The 18689-nt window shown below is 48.0% G+C and overlaps 1 protein-coding gene across 2 annotated transcripts in view; it reads left to right on the top strand.

Annotated features, from left to right (window-relative positions):
- Window positions 1–18689, top strand: part of LOC311035797 (cysteine-rich motor neuron 1 protein) — a 66395-nt gene that overhangs the window by 13479 nt on the left and 34227 nt on the right. For both annotated transcript variants that reach the window (XM_084044252.1, XM_084044251.1), the window contains exons 4-5: window positions 7217–7465; window positions 14004–14183. In XM_084044252.1, the coding sequence (XP_083900378.1) occupies window positions 7217–7465; window positions 14004–14183 (429 nt within the window). The remainder of the gene's footprint in view (window positions 1–7216; window positions 7466–14003; window positions 14184–18689) is intronic.

Raw genomic sequence — 18689 nt, 5'->3', positions numbered from 1 at the left:
TAAGTCATCGGTGACTGACATCACGTCCCACGCTGGCCACCTGAAATCTGAGATCCACATTGGAGCCAAGGCGTTATTATACCCCTGCCTTCTTAGCCGTCCAAAGCATTGCAGGTCAGCGCAGCCAAGCTCCTCAAGAGGTTAATACTGGAAGCACTCAGTGGAGAATATTTAAAGAAGCCCCATTACAAGGATGAGGAAGTTCACGAGGGGTTTGGTCAGATGCGGGAACAGTGCCCGCCATGCAGGAACAGTGCCTGCCACGGAGCAGTTGGCCCACCTGTGCCACCTCAGCCTTGCCTGCATCTGTTACCCACCCCAACCCCACCCTCCCCCCACAACCCCCCCCCCCCACAACCCCTCCACCCTCCCAGCCTCCCTGTGAAAAGACTGGTTGGTTCTGCTTGGCTGCAGCTTCTTTGTGGCAGGGCTATTACTGGGGGGAGCCAGACCACCACTGGCTGGCAGGGGTGCGAGATGTCTCAGTGCTGGGTGTTTGCATGTCGCCTGCGGAAGCTGTGGCCCCGTTGCGCCCTGGCGAGTCTGCCCTTTTCCCAGTGTGTGCGTGTGAGTGTGTGTGTGTGTTTGGTGAGGCGGCAGCGATTTCAAAGAGGAAACAAAACACAGCTTGTGTGGCAAGTTTGGACAAAGAGCTTCCCCGCGAGGCATGTTGGGATCCCTGTCAGCCCACTAACAGCTCTCGGTCAGCCACTAACCACCAGGCCAGCTAGCCAGCCAGCCAGCCAGCCGGCTGGCTAGCCAGGCAGCCAGCCAACCAGCCAGCCAGCCAGCCAGCCGGCCGGCCAGCAAGGAGAGGCCAAGACACACATGTCCATAACGAAGCCTCAGGCCCTGCGAGGTGAGCCCCGGCCCCATTCGATAAACCTGCGCCTTAGACTCTAGCAGACCAAGTTATTGAGAGCAGCCTCAACCGCACTCGGAGCCTCTAAACCTGGCCGTGGCCGCTGACCAACGCTGATCACCGCAGCCGTAACCTAAGCAAGCCACTGTTGTCGCCAGGTCCACTGTTCCTATCATCATCTATTTCTTGTCCCTTTTTTTTTGCCTGAAAGGAAACATTTTCTGTGTGCCAGCATGCTTACATAACTACCTCGCCTATTCCATAATCTCTTAAGCAGCTGCCTGCAGCCCAGGTCTCCTGTAGACTTGTTTTCCGTACATTAGTTAACCAGCAGGAAGGGCTGAGTGATGGTTTTCAAGTATGACATGATCTGAGTCAGAGTTCATCTAAAGAGCACCTATTTTGGCCGTACGCTCCTCTTGTGATCTCTCTCTCCCTCTCTCTCTCCCCCTCTCTCTCTCATATATATATATTTTGGAGCAGACTAGTATTCCCATGCGTTCTGTGCCAGATCTAACCCTACAGACAATGGCCTTACAGAGCGGTGTCAGAATACTCCAGCTCTGTTCAGACGACATTGTGGGAGAGGCCTTTCAGCCCTTCGTCTGTGAGATCAGCCCTCACTTTCCACCGGCCGAATCTTATTGGACATCTGACAGTAGAGGAAAAGGGTGTGTTTCCAGGGACAGCATGTGCCTGGATGCACTTGTGTGCACGCACGCACTCACTCACAGCACATATGTACACACACACACACACACACACACACACACACACATGAATAAATGTGCACATGCACACATACAGTACTGTACTGTACTGCAGACAGATGGACGTATGTTCACGTGAATGCATACAGGCACGCGTGCTGAAGTAACTCGCTCACCCCGAATACTCACAGCTGCAGCAGCAGCAGCAGCAGCAGCAGCAGCAGCGAGCGAGCGAGTGCTGCCTGGGACACAGAGATCACGTTTTCTCGTCTGCAAATATTTAGTCACAGTGCGAGAGAGCGAGGCGTTTAGGGAGGGGACGCAGGCTGCTGCCTGGCTGCCTCGCCGTTCTAACCATAGTGTGAAGTTCCCACTGAGTGTGCTTCTCCCCTGTGACCCCGTCTGCGCCTTCTGGCCTCGACGCTCTCTCCGAGAGCAGCTCTATAGCCTTGCTCTCTCTATCTCTCTCTCTCTCTCACACACACACCGTCACACTCGCATGCGCGGGTACACATAGGGGAATAATACCGACTTTCTCGGCTGTAACTGCTGGTGGGCAGAGGGCCAGGCCCCCGCAGCTTTACGTGAGAGAGACGGCCCTGATGTGTCCCCTTTGCGGAGCAACTTTATAAAACCTGAGGACGGACCAGAAAACCCACGGAGGGCAGCTGGACTGAGACAGCTTTGTTCTCCGCTGACTGGTTTCCAAAGTCATTCGGTGAACAGAACTCACATTGTACGCTTTTTTTTTCTCTCTCTTTTTTCCATGAGTAAACTCGGGCTGTCAACACAGCCTCCTCTGCCTGGCCGAGCCGCTCTGGTTCGGCAGAAAGACTGCCTTCCTTGTGCCCCGCTGCCTCTGAGGGAAGAAAAGACACATTTACAAAGACGGTGTTTTTCTTTCTCTCAATGAGCTGCTGAGTTGCCAGAAATATGCATTGTTTACACAAGAGCCCATTCTGTGGTAATGAAGCAATTTCCGCATCCCACCTCTTAGGGCCGCCTTCAGGTGTGTGCGTGTGTGTGCGTGCGTGTGCGTGTGCGTGTGCGTGCGTGTGTGTGTGTGTGTGTGTGTCTGGGCTAGGGTTGGGATCCGTTAACGATTCCGGATACGCGTCCCTCTTAACGGTCAGATTCCTTTACATATTATTGTAGTGGTTCTAAAAGTGAGGTCCAGGGACCCTCTGGGTTACTTGAGGGGGTTCCAAATGGACCCTTACAGGTCTGTAACTCTAAGAGTGTACGAATGGGTTTGAGAACCACTGACAGTGTAAATAAACCGGTTCCAGAAACGGTTACAAATATGATGGAACCGATTCCGCTTCCTCAATGTTGGATCCGGTTCCGCATCCCAACCCTAGTCTGGGCACGCATAATGTGTGTATCTGTCTGGTGTGTATGTGTGTTGATGTAAGTTATACAATGAGGTCAAGGGTTGCTAGGTTTGACGTTTTATGCCATCTCGGCAAGAGAACGCCTCTGGCTAATCTGGTGAGTGAGAATTTATCAAGCATGTCAAATCAGGTCTTTGTGTGTGTGTGTGTGTGTGTGCGCGCGCGCGCGCTGGAGAATGGCCACCATTGTGATAGTGTGATTGCTCCTGTGGCCTGCTGACTCACTAATTACACACATTTATGGCTCGGAGATCGAACACAAACGGGAACGGGATGGAATCCGTCCACAGACTGACTTTTTCCATCCTCTTTTGTCCGGCCGTTGTGTAGATGGGTGTCCGTGCTCGAAAATTATATTAATTGGACCTCCAAGGACTGGAGCGATTCCACGGACGGGCTACGGGCTCCATTCATTTGAATGACAATGGCGTGTCTGCCAGCTGCTTTTCCCAGTTGCACTCCAACCCCGGGCCATTATCATACGTGAATAATCGAGAGGGTAATCAGCCTTCTCCCGGGCACATACAAAAACACAGAGAAGTGTTATTCAGTGCCGAAACATTGTGCAAGATTGTCCCAGGCCCATTTTCTACGGTTTGCAACAGCTCAAGGTTTTCATATGCAAAACCGGTTTTCAACCGAGCAGCGTCGGGTCCCTGTGTGTCCGACTTTATTGCAAGTAAAACATTCTCCAATCAGCCCCTTCCAACTGAAGTTTATTTAACTCCCGCATAGGATTTAGGCCAAAAAACGTTAAAAGGGTTGTATGGTGCCTTAATTCAGGGTACCCCCCCATTTTCTATGACACTATTCAGCAACAAAGTTTATCAATGAGAGCTTTGTGGCGGGCCTTAGTGTTCCAGGTCGCCTGAGCAAACAGTACAGTACAGATACCTCACACTCTCGCTCTATTTATCTAGGGCAGGAAAAATCCACCATTTCCTTCATCCACAATTGCATCTGCCAGACGTCTCACCCCCTTTAAAAGCAGGAGTACAGGCTCAAGGTCAACGCAGCTCCATCATCTCCCGTCTATTCTGGGTCAGGCAGACATCAAAAGGACACTTAACCCGGAATCATTGGGCTGGACCAACATGCTTAAGCTCATTTGATGGGTTGCAAAGGGTAACCGCCTTCCATTCCGACATCTCACTACTCCGACTAGTGGCTTCCGCGTGCGGTTAGAGTTAGGGTTAGGGTTAGGTATAGGGTTCGTTAACGTCGGAAAGGCGACATGTCGGAAAGGCGTTGCGAAGTATTACTATGCTTGTGAGGACACGTTTTAACCCTAAAGGCACGTTCAAAGCGCACATAGACAGGGTTTTCACGTGCGTCAGGGTTGAGTACGTTCTTAATTACACCTACAGCATAGTCCGATCCGTAAGTGGCACTACTGGGATCCAGAGGTTTGCGAGATTAGACAGCCAGCCAGACAGACAGACAGACTCTGGAATCTGGTCTCAGGCCATTTCAGTGGCCATATGTGGATGAGACTCTATATAAATCATTTCCACCTGTAAAATGCGTCATTTAAGAGGGGAGAGGATAACATTGACCACATTGACTCGAAAAAGTCACCTGGAGTCAAAACGTTTTCCAAAGATCATCTCTAACTACACCTTTGCCCAAGGACTAAATGCCAGTAAACGAGTTCCCCCCCTCATCTGGGGGTAAAATCCAGAGGGATCCTTTTACATGTCTTCAAATGTCAGGGATGAGGCACACATCCTCTGGGAGAGTCGTGTTGCGCAGCAGAGCCGATGCGACTGCGAGAGCGCCAGTCTGGGAAGACCATCAACAAAACTCAGCTTCTGGACGAGCCACCGAAACCCCAATCGCTGTTTGTTACGCAACCTGGCCCCGGCCCATGTCTTCTCCTCTCTCCTCAAAAACCATATGCATGCGAAGATTCTCAAGCATTCCTCTCAAGTAAATCATCATAAGACTCATCATACGTTTTCATTTTGCTGGCTCATGAGGCAATTAGTTATTTAAGAGCTTTGCGGCACTTCCTCTTGTAAGTGGCCCGACGACGAGTTGACGACCCAAACTAGCTGTGCAATTACCAGATTTTCGCCGCGGCCCTCATCCATCATCGTGCATGCGGCGGGTTAATTCTACCCTCACACACTCCCTACCCTTCCTCTCATCTTTCAAAGCTGCCCCGACTGTGTGTTTGTGTATCAGCCGCGCTTTCAGCAGGGGATCTGCAAAACGACTTAGACATCATAGACAATTATGGGACAGGACGCGAGTCTGCTCTCTCCACGATCCCTGCTTCCCTCTGCCCAACGCTGTATACATTACAGTGACACACAGAACCAAAATAAACACGGCTCTTAGCTGTGGGTAATCCTAGCTCAGAAAGGTAGCTACTGTTCTTCTTGCACAATGTAGGTACAGAGGGGCACTCTGCTTTACTTTTCCTGAACAGGCTCCAAAATATACCCCCACCCCCAACTCACTCACACACACACACACACACACACACACACACACACACACACACACACACACACACACACACACACACACACACACACACACACACACACACACACACACACACACACACACACACACACACACACACACACACACACACACACACACACACACACACACACACACACACACCCTGAGCCCCAGAAATTCCCTGTTTCCCCTCCAACAAGGGGTATCGCAGCTATTATGCGGGCTCTGGCAAACAAATAGACAAACACCTCCCGGTGTGTTGAAGTGAAGGGGAGAAAGGAAAAGGCTCTGTTGAAGGTTGTCTGGTATTAAAACCACTTTCAACCTGGCATCCCTATTTTGGGCATGTCATTCATAATGTTTGAAAGATGAAAAACAGAAGGAAACGAAAATAGCAGCTCATATAAGCTCAACACGTCGTGATGTGGGCTTGTAAATTGCCTATTTTCGCCGCATGACACGTATTCATCGTACAACAAAAGTATGTACGATGGAGTACTTGGCTTAAGTGGTTAACAGTGACGTACTGATTGTGATAAATCCCACCTCTACTCTCCTATGGGGAAGGTTTCTACGTGGTGGAAAGTTACTGTAGTACTGTAAGTGCTGTACTTAAGTAAATTTTGAGGTATTTGTACTTAGCTTGAGCATTTCCAATTTCAAATACTTTTACTTCTACTCCACTACATCTCAGAGGCAAATATTGTACGTTTACTCTCCACTTTAGCCCTATCTTAAACACAGGCTATTTTCAAACATTTTTACTTTTACTTTTGGTACTTTAAGTAAATTTAGAATTCTGGACTTTTACTAGTAACACAATATTTCTATATTGCAGTATTGATACTTTTACTTAAGTAAATCATTTGAGTACTTTTTCCACCACTGAAGGTTTCCACGTGTAAATTTTGTTCTACTGCTGCGGTTTGTGCTTATTCTCGCCTGTTGACCACAAACAGCACCGTCCAAAAATAAAGAAGAAAGTGCTTTTTATTTTAGCGCGTGAGGGAGCCGTTTGGATCGTGAGCCAACGGCCGCGCCACGCCGGGAGAGATCAAAGGCCTCTGGACCGGATGTGCAGGGAGAGAGAGAGTTGTCGTGTCTCTTGACAGGATGCTGTAAAGCTGTCACAGGCCTAAGGGGGCTGGGGGGGAGGGAAGGGGGGGGGGTCTGAAGGTTGTGGACAGAGAGTGTGGATGACTGTGTGTGAACTCAGTCTAGGTTGCAACATGAGTAGAACTGTTCCAAAGATACTCAGCTAACACTATGAGGGAGGGGGGCCGCGCACGCACACACACACACACACACACACACACACACACACACACACACACACACACACACACACACACACACACACACACACACACACACACACACACACACACACACACACACACACACACACACACACACACACACACACACACACACCCTACCTCTTTCCCCATGTCGCTCAGGGAACAGTGTTGGTACTGTTGGAAACCTGACGTTGCTTGAAGGTGGTGTTACAGCGTGCCTCACAGAGGCTTGTTATTGTATGTGACGCCAAGCCTGTGTGTGTGTGTGCCTGTGCACACATGCGTGCCTGTCTGTGTGTGTGTGTGTGTGTGTGCCTGTGCACACATGCGTGCCTGTCTGTGTGTGTGTGTGTGTGTGTGCGCATGCACAAGTTCGTGTCTTAAGGTTGGTTGCCTAGCTGGCCTGTTTGGCTTGCGTGTGCAGAAGTATGATCCTTATCTTTTTACGCGTGTGTGTGTGTTTATGTGTTTCAGAGGAGCTGAGGTGTGCCGGGGTGACGTGCCCCGCTCTGGCAGTGCCCTCCTCCTGCCCCGAGGGCTCCGTCCTGACCAAGAGCTACACGCCCCCTGCCGGCTGCTGCCCCTCGCTGCCCCCCCAGTGCACCTGTGACCCCGGCGGCTGCCACCGGCCCCCGCAGTGCCCCGGCGGACAGCGCGCCGTTCCCCTCGTCCAGGCCAGCGGCCAGCCGGGGGACTGCTGCGACGTGTTCGAGTGCCAGAAAGGTATATTCTGCTGCTATTACTGCACAGCATACTACTGTATACAATAAACGTGTATGTAAGACAACATACATACAGGCTCCCCCCCGCCGAGAGAGACGGCGTGGCGCGTGTGGTTTTCGTCGGCCTCCAGCGGGGTAGTTACTTTCATCAGAGCGAGCGATTTCCTCCCTGTGACCAAACATCTGAAGATGAAAAGGAGACCTGATTACCGTCGGGGCTGTTGATCTGTCTGAAGCCTTCCACTGTTAGGAGCACATAGTTCAAAGACTTTTTTCGGGTTTCTTCCTGAGGGCGTATCCTCCGCAAATTAGATTGCCTGAGGGGATATTAGCCGTAATGGGTCACATAATACAGATTGTTTGGTCGGCCTGAGTGCGCGTTCTCACCTCGTGAGGAAGAAAGAGAGAGAGAGGAAGGGGGGGGGGCATTATAGGAAGAGGAGGGAGGGGGGGGGAGAGAGCAGCTGTTGGATGGCACAGCCAGGCTCTCTAGCCGGGGTTGCCAGATCTGCTTATTATAATTTCCCGGCAATATTTTATTCGAAAATAGCCGATCTACAAGCTCACAACGCGTCGTGATGCGATGCGTTGTGAGCTTGTAGATCTGCTATTTTCAAATAGCTGATGTATATGTTAAAGTGCTCGTGTGGCCCGTAGTCGGTTCTTTTGGGCTGGTTTTCCTAGACCTGGTTGCTTGTTTCTCTCACAGAATCTGGCAACATCTGTCTCTAGCTCGGAAGGAGAGAAAAACCTGCGGCTCTCTCTAATGTCCGCCCGCTTGCCCCACGCCCTTCAACCGGGGGCCAGGAGGCAGGCAGGCAGGCAGGCAGCGGAGGAGGGGGGGACCTGCGGCGTTGGGCCTGTTTACTCTGCGTTCCCAGCAAATATTCGCTGTTTGACCAACAGAACAAATTCCCATTCTGGGCCCTCCGTGTCCATAAATGAGCGCCGTGTCCCGGAATTAATGGACTTAACGAGCCCAGTGACCAGAAAAGTGCTTAGGCTACGAATTTGCTCAACAGAAGTGCAGTGTCAAAGGGTTCCTGTCTGGTCACACGTCCACAGGGACCAGGTTCAACAGTTCATCGATGGGAATGCTTTTTATGTGCTCCAGTCTGCCAGTGGGGAGGGTAATCGAGTCGGGCAGGCCGACGGAGGCTGAATGGCAGCCGTAGGGGCCAGAGGATCAGTGTTTTGATAACAAGTGTCTGCTGCTCTTTGGGCCCGGGGGCTTGATGCCTTTTGTGCTGCTCCCTACCATCCATTACGCCTGCGTGACTGCGCCGCCCCCGCATCAGAAAGGCCCCACGGACAGGGGGACAGCGGGGTGAAGACATGGCATCGACCCCTGTAGTCGCCTCTGCAGACAACCCCCCCCTTCCCAAACCCCCCAGTCTCTCCCAAAGGCCGCCACATGTGTTCAAAATGTTGAATTAGTGAATTCTGGCGTGCCTGGTTGCTCAAGAGAGTTTGCGCTCCTTGTGAGCGGGAGGACCTGGGTTCAAATCTGAATCTTGTCTCGCACGTCTTTCTTCTTCTAATAATAATAATAATAATTTAATAATAATAACTCTGTCCCTGCCCTTGGTTTTGTCCCTCTCGACACTGACCTATCTCAAATAAAGCATAGTGTACGAACTGTCAGATATACTTCTTATAATACAATCATTTAACCACTTAAAGTTAAATAATATTTATATACTTCGTTGACTGGAGTCACCCAGGGGTCTCTGGACTAGGCCCCCTCCTTTTTTCCCCCTCTACTTGAAATCTCTTTGCCGAAAAGTATCAGAGCACTTGCCCCCAGAATAGGGAAGCAAGGGTTCATGTGGTTGAGAAAATAACGAGTGAATTCCACTATCAGACACACCAACACCTCTGAATGTGGTTTCGACGGAATCCATTCTGACGTGGCACCCTGCCGTCTCAGTCTGGTCCGGAGCCTGGACCTCACTTTGTTTCCACAGATCCTCTTGGCTATATGGACGGGTATTTAGTCAGGGTCAGTGCGATGTGTGTACAATGACAACAAGCCTGACCTGTATGTTTTGGTGTCCGCGGAGGCGTTTCGACGAGAGGCCAGTTTTCCAACAACAGCAGAGCGGCGGAGCGCTATAGGTGGGTCTGGGTGGCAGAACGTTGGCTGGCCGGCCCGCTCGCTCGCACTGACCTGACGTCATCTGATATTACAGATGGTTCTGTTTGAATTGCCTTTACTGCAGTCTGCTGTTTATCAGCGCTACAGTTGGGCAAACAGTCTGCGCTGTGTCCCGCCGTGGACAGGGTTCAGGCTCACCGTGGTCACCCTCGTCTCAGTGAGGAGATGAGCTCAGATAGCATATAGCATGTCGTCGCTGTCAGGCAGAAACCTTGTACTGTATATCCATATATGCAGTGGTGGAAAGTAACTACTTCTACTCCACTACATCTCAGAGGCAAATATTGCACTTTATTCCACTACAATTATTTGAAAACTTTAGTTACTAGTTGCTTTTCAGATATAAATGATTATATTATGAAACGTACATTAACCACTTTAGCCCCATTTTATACATCGTCTATTTGAAAATAGACGATCTACAAGCTCACAACGTGTCGCATCGCGGCGTTGTGAGCTTGTAGATCAGCTATTTTAAAACATTTTAGTACTTTTACGTTTGGTAGTTTAAGTACATTTTGATGCCAATACTTTTGTACTTTTACTCAAGTACATTTTTAATTATGGACTTTTACTTGTAAGAGAGTGTTTCCATATTGCAGTATTGGTACTTTTGTGGGGGAGGGGGACTGTTAGGGTGTCGTGAGGAACGTAATCTAAGCTCACAAACGCAAGCTTAAATATTATTACTATGTACTATCTGTGCTATTCATCGTATGAAAAAGTATATAGGGCTTAAGTGGTTAACAGTGACGTGCTGAATATGATAAATCCCACCTCTCTACTCTCCTACAAGAAAGGTTTTCCACGTGGAACTCCTGTTTACTGCTGCAGTTCTTATTGCCGCCTATGTTGACCACAAGCAGCACCATTGAGAATAAAGTACGAACTGAACCCTTCTTAAGGTCAGGGTTTTTCTCTTTTACGACCCATCCATCTTCACATCCAAGTCTCGCCCCGCTTTCCAGAAGGAGTGAACATCACACAAAGCACGACTGGAATTCAGAGGCTGTTGCCCGCAAGTTTGTTTTAGGGATTACCATCGACAAACACTGCAGGAAATCACATGTGAGCGTCCTGTCATGTGACTTCCTATTGTTTCTGTGCGAGCGTTAGAAAAAGGGGGCTGCCGTGCCTTTTGATTTCGGGCCCGGGCTACACTTGCTTATTGCATTTTCTCTGCTTGGCTATGCCGCACGCTAGGCTGGATGGCAGCAACACAGAGGGAAAGAGAAAAGAGAATGGAACAGGAAGAAAGTGAGAGCGAATAAGAGAAGGAGAAAGGGAAGAAAAAAAAAAAGTTAAATCCCCCCCGAAAGCTTGACTTTCAACTGGGTTGGCACCAGATGCTTTGTGTTACAGTGCGGCAGTATAGTTGCAGGAAGGCGTGGGGGTCAACGGTGCGAGCACTCAGGAGGTATGGCGTACAGATGCTCTCCGGTATGGATGAACAACGTAGTAGTCCTGACTCCTACATCTGCCAGCATCTGTGCTGCCTGCCTTTCCTAAAGGATAGCCGTCTAGCCGCTTCTCAGAAGCACCCTGTTGCATTTGGCACTCCGTATTTAAACTTTTTAATGTTTTTTTCTCCTCCCAGTTAATACCCTACTGCAGTGGTTCTCAAAGTTTTTCATGTCAAGGACCCCCAAAATGATATGTATTTGGCTGCGGACCCCCCATCTCAAAAATATTTTGTGCAAGGGATTTTTCAAAAATACCAGATCTACAAGCTCATAGCGCGGCACTCGGTGGGGTCTTTGAATATATATATTTTTTGGAGCGAACATTTTTAACTCAAATCTGTGCTTCAGGGGGTCCCTGGAACAACATATTTTGAGATGGGGGTCCGGGGCTAGATACATATCATTTTGGGGGGTCCATGACATGAAAAAGGTTTGAGAACCACTGATTATAGCAACATACGTTTTATCAAAAAACTGATTTAGAAGACATTTGTAGAATCCCCCAGAAGCAAAGATTTGAGTTAAAAATTGTCGCTTTAAAAATATATATATTCAAAGATTTGCACACATTTTCATGATTTTTCAAAAAATAGCAGATCTACAAGCTCATAGTGCCGCCCTATGAGCTTGTATATCCGCTATTTTTGAATAACCCAAATACATCTAAAATGACACACAGATGCGTTCCCGGTCTTAATGGGTTAAGAGTTACTAATGAGTAACTGAACGAACAAATGAGTATCCTCCTCTCTCCGGCGTGTCGATGACGACGACGCCGTAATCAAACCCGTATAAAACTCTGTTCTGATGAATTCTCAGGTCACTGAAATCACACAACTCCACTGGAAAAAGAACAAAGGTTTTATTCTCTCTCTCTCTCTCTCTCTGTCAGTCAGTCCCTCCATTTCTCTGCCGGTCTCTCTTGTTATTTCTCACGCTCACAGAGACACATTGCACACATGTCTACAGTACACAAAGATGTGTGTACACACATAAACCACCCCACAGCCTTGGTTTACAGTGATCAGAGGGTCTACTGCCTGCAAAGCCACTACTCCGGGGCCTGTTATTGTTCTGTAACAATCCATATAGAAGCTATTGTTCAAGAAGCGTCTTGCATTTTGCTGACAGAAAGCCCAGGGTTTTCCGGTATACTTTTCTCTGTCTTTGCTGGGCTCGTCTGCTGTCTGCACATCATAGACCCGACGCAAGCAAGCCTCTGGTTTCCCCGAGGCATCGGCGCTATTAGCTCAGCTTCGGGTTCATAGTAGGCTACGTGATTTGAAACCAAGAAGTCTCTCGGCTCAGTCTGGGATGCTTTTTTTTGGGGGGGAAAAAAAGCGGAATCCTGCCGTGCGGCGGGTGATCCACTTCGCCACACCGCCCGCCCGCCCACCACCGGCCGGGCACGGATTCTGTCCCGGGCCGCCGCAGACCCACCGCTGTTTTTCTTTTACTCAGCGCTGCTAAGACCCCGCCGCCTCTTCAAGGCTTGACAGATCCCTGTGAAATTCCACCTCAGGGAGCTGGCTTCATTGTCTGGTGGATTCCATTCCCCCATGAGGCTTAAAAGCGCTCTCAGCCCTCAGTAGATCTACCTCAGCACTGTAGCACACTCTGATGCTATCAATAGCAGAGATAACGAATGGGCTGTTTATGAACTCCCAGATGGACTGTGTGTGTGTGCATACGAGACTGGCACTTGAGATAATTATTTAAGTAAAACTCTGTGTGTTTTCGCTCATATCATGTGGTTAGTGGTTAGGATGGGGGGGGGGGGGGGGGGGGAGTACTGTTAATCCCTACCAAATGTGATGGACACCTGACAGAGCACAGTGCCTTCATTCATCGGTCGGGACTGGACTGAGAGCGTGTGTTTAACCCTATATACCCATACATGGTAATGCCTTATTGCACATTATATAATCCAGAAATTAAGCTACCCCCCCCACACACACACACACACACACACACACACACACACACACACACACACACACACACACACACACACACACACACACACACACACACACACACACACACACACACACACACACACACACACACACACACACACACACACACACACACACACCATCATCACATAACCCGCCACTGCTGCTAAAATAATTCCTCATAGGTCTTTATCTTCATCTCATTCCTTATACATTATATTATCATCGTCTTATTTTAGCTTTTCTTTACTTTTAGCACAGTCCTGCGGACCTAATTGAGTATTGAAAAATAAACCCTCTTGCAGTGGTGGATAAAGTACTAAAATGTTTGGCACGAAAAGTTTGAGAACTACTGCATTTGTAGAATCAGCCTCAGGTCTTAATGGGTTAAGAAAAAAACATCAACTCAGTAAGACCTGGAAGGCATCTGTGTCATTTTTTCATTTGAGCTAAAAAGCATTATTTTAGACTATAGCTCATAGCGCAGGACCGAGTGCCGCGCTACGAGCTTGTAGATCTGCTATTTTTCTTTAAATCGTGAAAATGTGTGCAAATCTTTGAATATATATATTCTTTTAAAGTAAACATTAACTAAAATCTTTGCTTCTGGGGGTCCCTGGAACAAAATATTTTGAGATGGGGGTCGCGGCCAAATACATATCATTTTGGGGGTCCTTGACATGAAAAGGTTTGAAAACCACTGATATAGAAACATACGTTTTTCAGAAAACCGTTTAGAAGACATTTTGCAGAATCGGAACCTCAGGCCTCAATGGGTTAATAAGTTGAAATACGGAGACACAGTACAAGGTTTTCTAGCCCGACAGCAACGATATGATGTGACGTCTGGCCTCAGCTTTGACGACAACAGTGATCTTCCTCTTCGTCTCTCACTGCTCTCTCTCTCTCTCTCTCTCTCTCTCTCCTTCTCTCCTGTCCCTCCCATCCGCCCCACCACAGTCTCTCCCAAGTGCGTCCACAACGGCAAGGAGTTCTCCGAGGGGGAGGTGTACCGCATGGACCCCTGCTGGCTGTGCCAGTGCCGGGGGGGCATCTCCTTCTGCTCCAAGGCAGAGTGTGCGGAACTGGACTGCGAGAACTTCTACATCCCCGAGGGAGAGTGCTGTCCTGTCTGCATAGGTAACGTTACGCTCTCTCTCTTTCTCTGTGTCTCTCTCTGTGTCTCTCTCTCCCCCTCTCTCTCTCTCTCTCTCTGTGTTGTCTTCTACAGCAGGGGTTCTCAACCTTTTCAGGCCACGACCCCTAAAATAATCATATGTGAACTGGGGACCCCCCACCCTGACAAGCACTTGGAATTGTAGGAGTTGAGGCATTACATTTAGTTTGACTCGGTTCTGCACATGACTATTGTGAAAATAGCCGATCTGCGAGCTCTCAACGCCTCGCAACGCAAGGCGCTGAGAAATTAAATTATCACTTCACTGTCATCTGGGGACCCCCCCCCCCCCAATTCATGTGGGTACCCCCGCTGGGGGTCTCGACACACAGGTTGAGAACCACTGATTTTCAATTTGGGGGTCACGGCCCCCCAGGAGTCACCATAGCGGGACCAAAGGGAGGAAAGCAGAGGAAAATGAGGGGGGAAGGGACGGGGTCATTAAAATTCATTTCATCAATCTGTCGTCAGTTTGAAGTGAGCTTAGCTGACGATCTAAACTCCCATGAAGTCTCAGCTCACGTTGTGGACTTGAGATGCAGCATAGACAGACACTCTGACAGGCATCTACAGTATATATAAAATATTCTATTTTGTTAAGGCCAACATCGACAACGAATCATATATCCGTAACATAAACGGGTATTTCCAAATTGCTTGCGATGAACAGGGTTGACAGGTGACATAATTACAAGCAATTAAAATCGAGCAATCAAAAACAGCGTTTTAGAATCTAAACTATAGAATCTAACCGATTAGGGATCCAACCCGGTATATCTTTAGCTTTAACGGTCATCAGATCTCCACAATGGAAGATTATTTATCTGGCTCCATTAAGACCTGCTGTACACACGCGCATAAGCTGCTGCTGCAAAGAGGACTTTTTGCATGAATCTTTTCATGGAGAGTGACGTCTCCCAAGGCATGTCCTTCTGGAGTTAGCTACAGTATGTCGCAATGTTGAACCTCAGTTAATTCAATACGGGTATCTGTGTCATTTTAAGATTTATTTGGCTATTAAAAAAATAGCAGATCTACAAGCTCATAGTGCAGCACCGAGTTCCGCGTTATGAACTTATAGATCTGCTATTTTTGTTTTAATCGTGAAAATATGTGCAAATCTTTGAATATATATATTTTTAAAGCAATTTTTTTTTACTAAAATCTTTGCTTCTGGGGGTCCCTGGAACAAAACATTTTGAGATTGGGGTCTGCGGCCACATACATATCTAAAATTGTTTTCTAAATCCTAACAGTATGTTGCTATATGAATAGCAAAGAAATCTAAAAAGAAACACAGATGCGTTCCTGGTCTTAAAGGGTTAATGAGAGAAACTCAACACTTGAATGCTCTACCGGTGCCAGTGCAGGTGCTCTCCACGTTAGGGTTTTTGGCTGGGTCCTCAGCGGGAGATCAGTGTTGGTGACTACTGAGTCCCTTTCTGCAATAATATCCTATTTCAATCCTGTTATAACATGCTCAGCAAACCGTCAATTTCAAAGAGTACATTTTATGAGGCGGAAACAAGACCGCATTCTGATTCAGAGCTACTGAAATTATGTTTGACAAGTAAGGCTATTCAATACGGGAAACAGACAATGCACAATGTTTCCAAATAAAAAGAGCATGCTAAAGTTGTGTAACCCACTCAGTTGTTGTCAAAAAGGTAATTTCTTAAGTTACAAAACTCAGTTCATAACATAATTTCTCTCATTCTCTAAAAAAACATTGCCGTGGCAGAGCCGTCCGTCCGTCCGTCCGTCCGTCCGTCCGTGTGTGTATGTGTGTGTGTCTGTTCGTCCGTCTGTGTACAGCTAATCTCCGGCACCGTTGGACCGATTGGCGTGAAGCTGTGCACACACACTCCCTGGAGGCCAGAGCAGAACCTCTGCCCCAAATTTTTCACATTGTCCTGTTATAGCCTGTTATGTGTAGATAGATTTTTGCGAAACACATTTTTTGTTACCACTCCTGATTTTGTCCAAACCTCACACAAATAGGTATACAACATCTCTGTAGTCATTTGATCAAGACGTATCTGTCACATTTCTCATATTCCATTCCGATTGACTATGATTGGCTTCCAAAGTTTGTGGGGGTGGCCCGTTACGCACCAAATGCCACACATCATGAATGCAGCGCCCAATTGAACTGTAGGTCGTACAATCAACATTTAGTTGTTTCCCTGGATTCCTTGGATCATGATGCAACTTACAGGCCCCGTTTGTGCCAGATTACATTTTCTGCCATAGTGCGTTTTCTTCGAAACAAATTGGTACACAATATCTCTGGGGGTCGTGTGATCAAGATGTATGTATCAGATCCCATTCCAATTGGCTATGACTGACTTCCAAAATGTGCCGGCCCTTGGTAGGAGCATACTTTGTACCCTCTTTTTCTGGAAAAAACACACCCACACACACACACACACACACACACACACACACTACATTTACAACCATATTTATTTCACCAAATACTGATTCAAAGGATGTATGTGCTTTTAAAAATCTGTTATCTTGCTACTGTAAGTGACGTGTATCACTAGTGTGTGTGTGTGTGTGTGTGTGTGTGTGTGTGTGTGTGTGTGTGTGTGTGTGTGTGTGTGTGTGTGTGTGTGTGTGTGTGTGTGTGTGTGTGTGCGTGCGTGCGTGCGTGCGTGCGTGCGTGCGTGCGTGCGTGCGTGCGTGCGTGCGTGCGTGCGTGCGTGCGTGCGTGCGTGCGTGCGTGCGGCAAGAGAGAGAGAGAGAGACAGTAATGCTTACTAGGCAATCTTCCTCATCAAATCCAGCTATCACATTATAGACACTTATCACTTACATTGGCAGAGTATGGTTTTATTTGTGTTTATGAGCTCAAGTGAATGGAACCTTCTGGTTTCTCGCTCACAGAGCACAGAAACAACAGATAAAGATGATTGACCGATTTGGATTCATATCATGATTCATGCCCTGCTAGCTATACAACCTGAGGTTCTACGGAACATCACTTTAACGTTTCCTTATGCCATTTATGCATTTGAAATGTTTTGCCAGCAGACGACAAACTCCAATCCTCAAGTTATTCATCATTTTAGTTTTAAGATTTCACAGTGCAATGATTGATAAAACATGACAGCGGCTTTCTGTTCTTAATGTTGTGCCTTTAAACACTCAACAACCCTAATATCCTATACTTATTTGACCGGGGTCTCCCAGGGCTCTATACTAGGCCCCCTCCTTTTTTTTTATCTCTACACCGAATATCTTTGCCGAAAACAACTGAGCGACAAGCACACAACACACCGTGTTGTAACGCCCTGAGAGCTTGTAGAGCTGACTATTTTTTGCCAAGTGTTCACCCAAGAATAGGGACACCAGGGCTCATGTTGTGGTAAAAAAAAAGAAAAAAACATTCCATCAAAGCATACCAACTCTTTAAATGTAAGCTACTGCATGCAGGAGCACTTGCACAGAAGTGCCATTACGGTAAGGGGGTTGGATGACATGGTACAGACCCATGTTAACCAGGTGGTAAAATGGACAGTAGCCCCCCCCCACACACACACACACTCCCTCAGGGTCCTGACACTAACCTCCGATGGCCCTGACTTTAATAGCTTCCGCATAGATCCAGCTGGATTGTGTGGTCATTAACATGCCGGGCATTCAAGAGAGTAGACACACTAAACTGAAAGAACCAGCAAGCGATGCATTTCCACTGGGGAAAACTTCTTAAGAACATAAAACTCTCTTTCTTTCAGAGGAGAGAGCACACGGCCTGGCTTTATGAAACCTGCCTGCAGCAGCTTAATAGAGGGGGAACACACTTGTGCATGACCCCCTCACGAACACACACACACACACACACACACACACACGCACACACAGACAGGGACACAGCGATGTCTGATACCTGCACTGCAGTTGAGATTGCAGGGGGGAAAAAAGAAGGGGAAAATAGGGGGCCGTGCATGTGGCGAACACATTACAGTCACATTACAGTCTGCCAGGTAAACGCTTTGGTGGTAGCCAGCTCCAGCCTGCCTGCCTGCCTATGCCTGCTTGCCTGCGTGGCTATTAATTCACTGTTTCTCAACGTCAGGTGCGGGGGCCATATAACTCTTGAGAGTGTATACGACTGGAGTTTGGTTTGGTTCCATTCGTACACTCTCAGAGTTAAACACTGAGGATTTTATAGTGTAGATTGGGCTCCCAGAGATTAAAGAAACTGTATCTAATGGGGGGGGGGGGGTACACCTGGAATGACCAGGAGTTTAGATGGGAATGTTTTTGATGTTCTTCCTATGGAAAGCCGCATAACTCTACCAGAGGATTCCATCAGTGATAATACCCTAAACTAAAAAGGTGGGGATGGGGGTCGAACAGGGTTACCGTACTGGGATTAGACTTTATTAAAGGAGATGGGGTAGATGAAACCTCATCCTTTGTGGATCGTGTCAGGCCACGCCAGCTTACACACAGGTATT

The sequence above is a fragment of the Gymnoscopelus microlampas genome, assembly GCF_963454915.1.
Source record: "Gymnoscopelus microlampas genome assembly, chromosome: 20".
NCBI classification, from domain to species: domain Eukaryota; kingdom Metazoa; phylum Chordata; class Actinopteri; order Myctophiformes; family Myctophidae; genus Gymnoscopelus; species Gymnoscopelus microlampas.
This window is presented reverse-complemented; position numbering and strand designations above follow the sequence as displayed.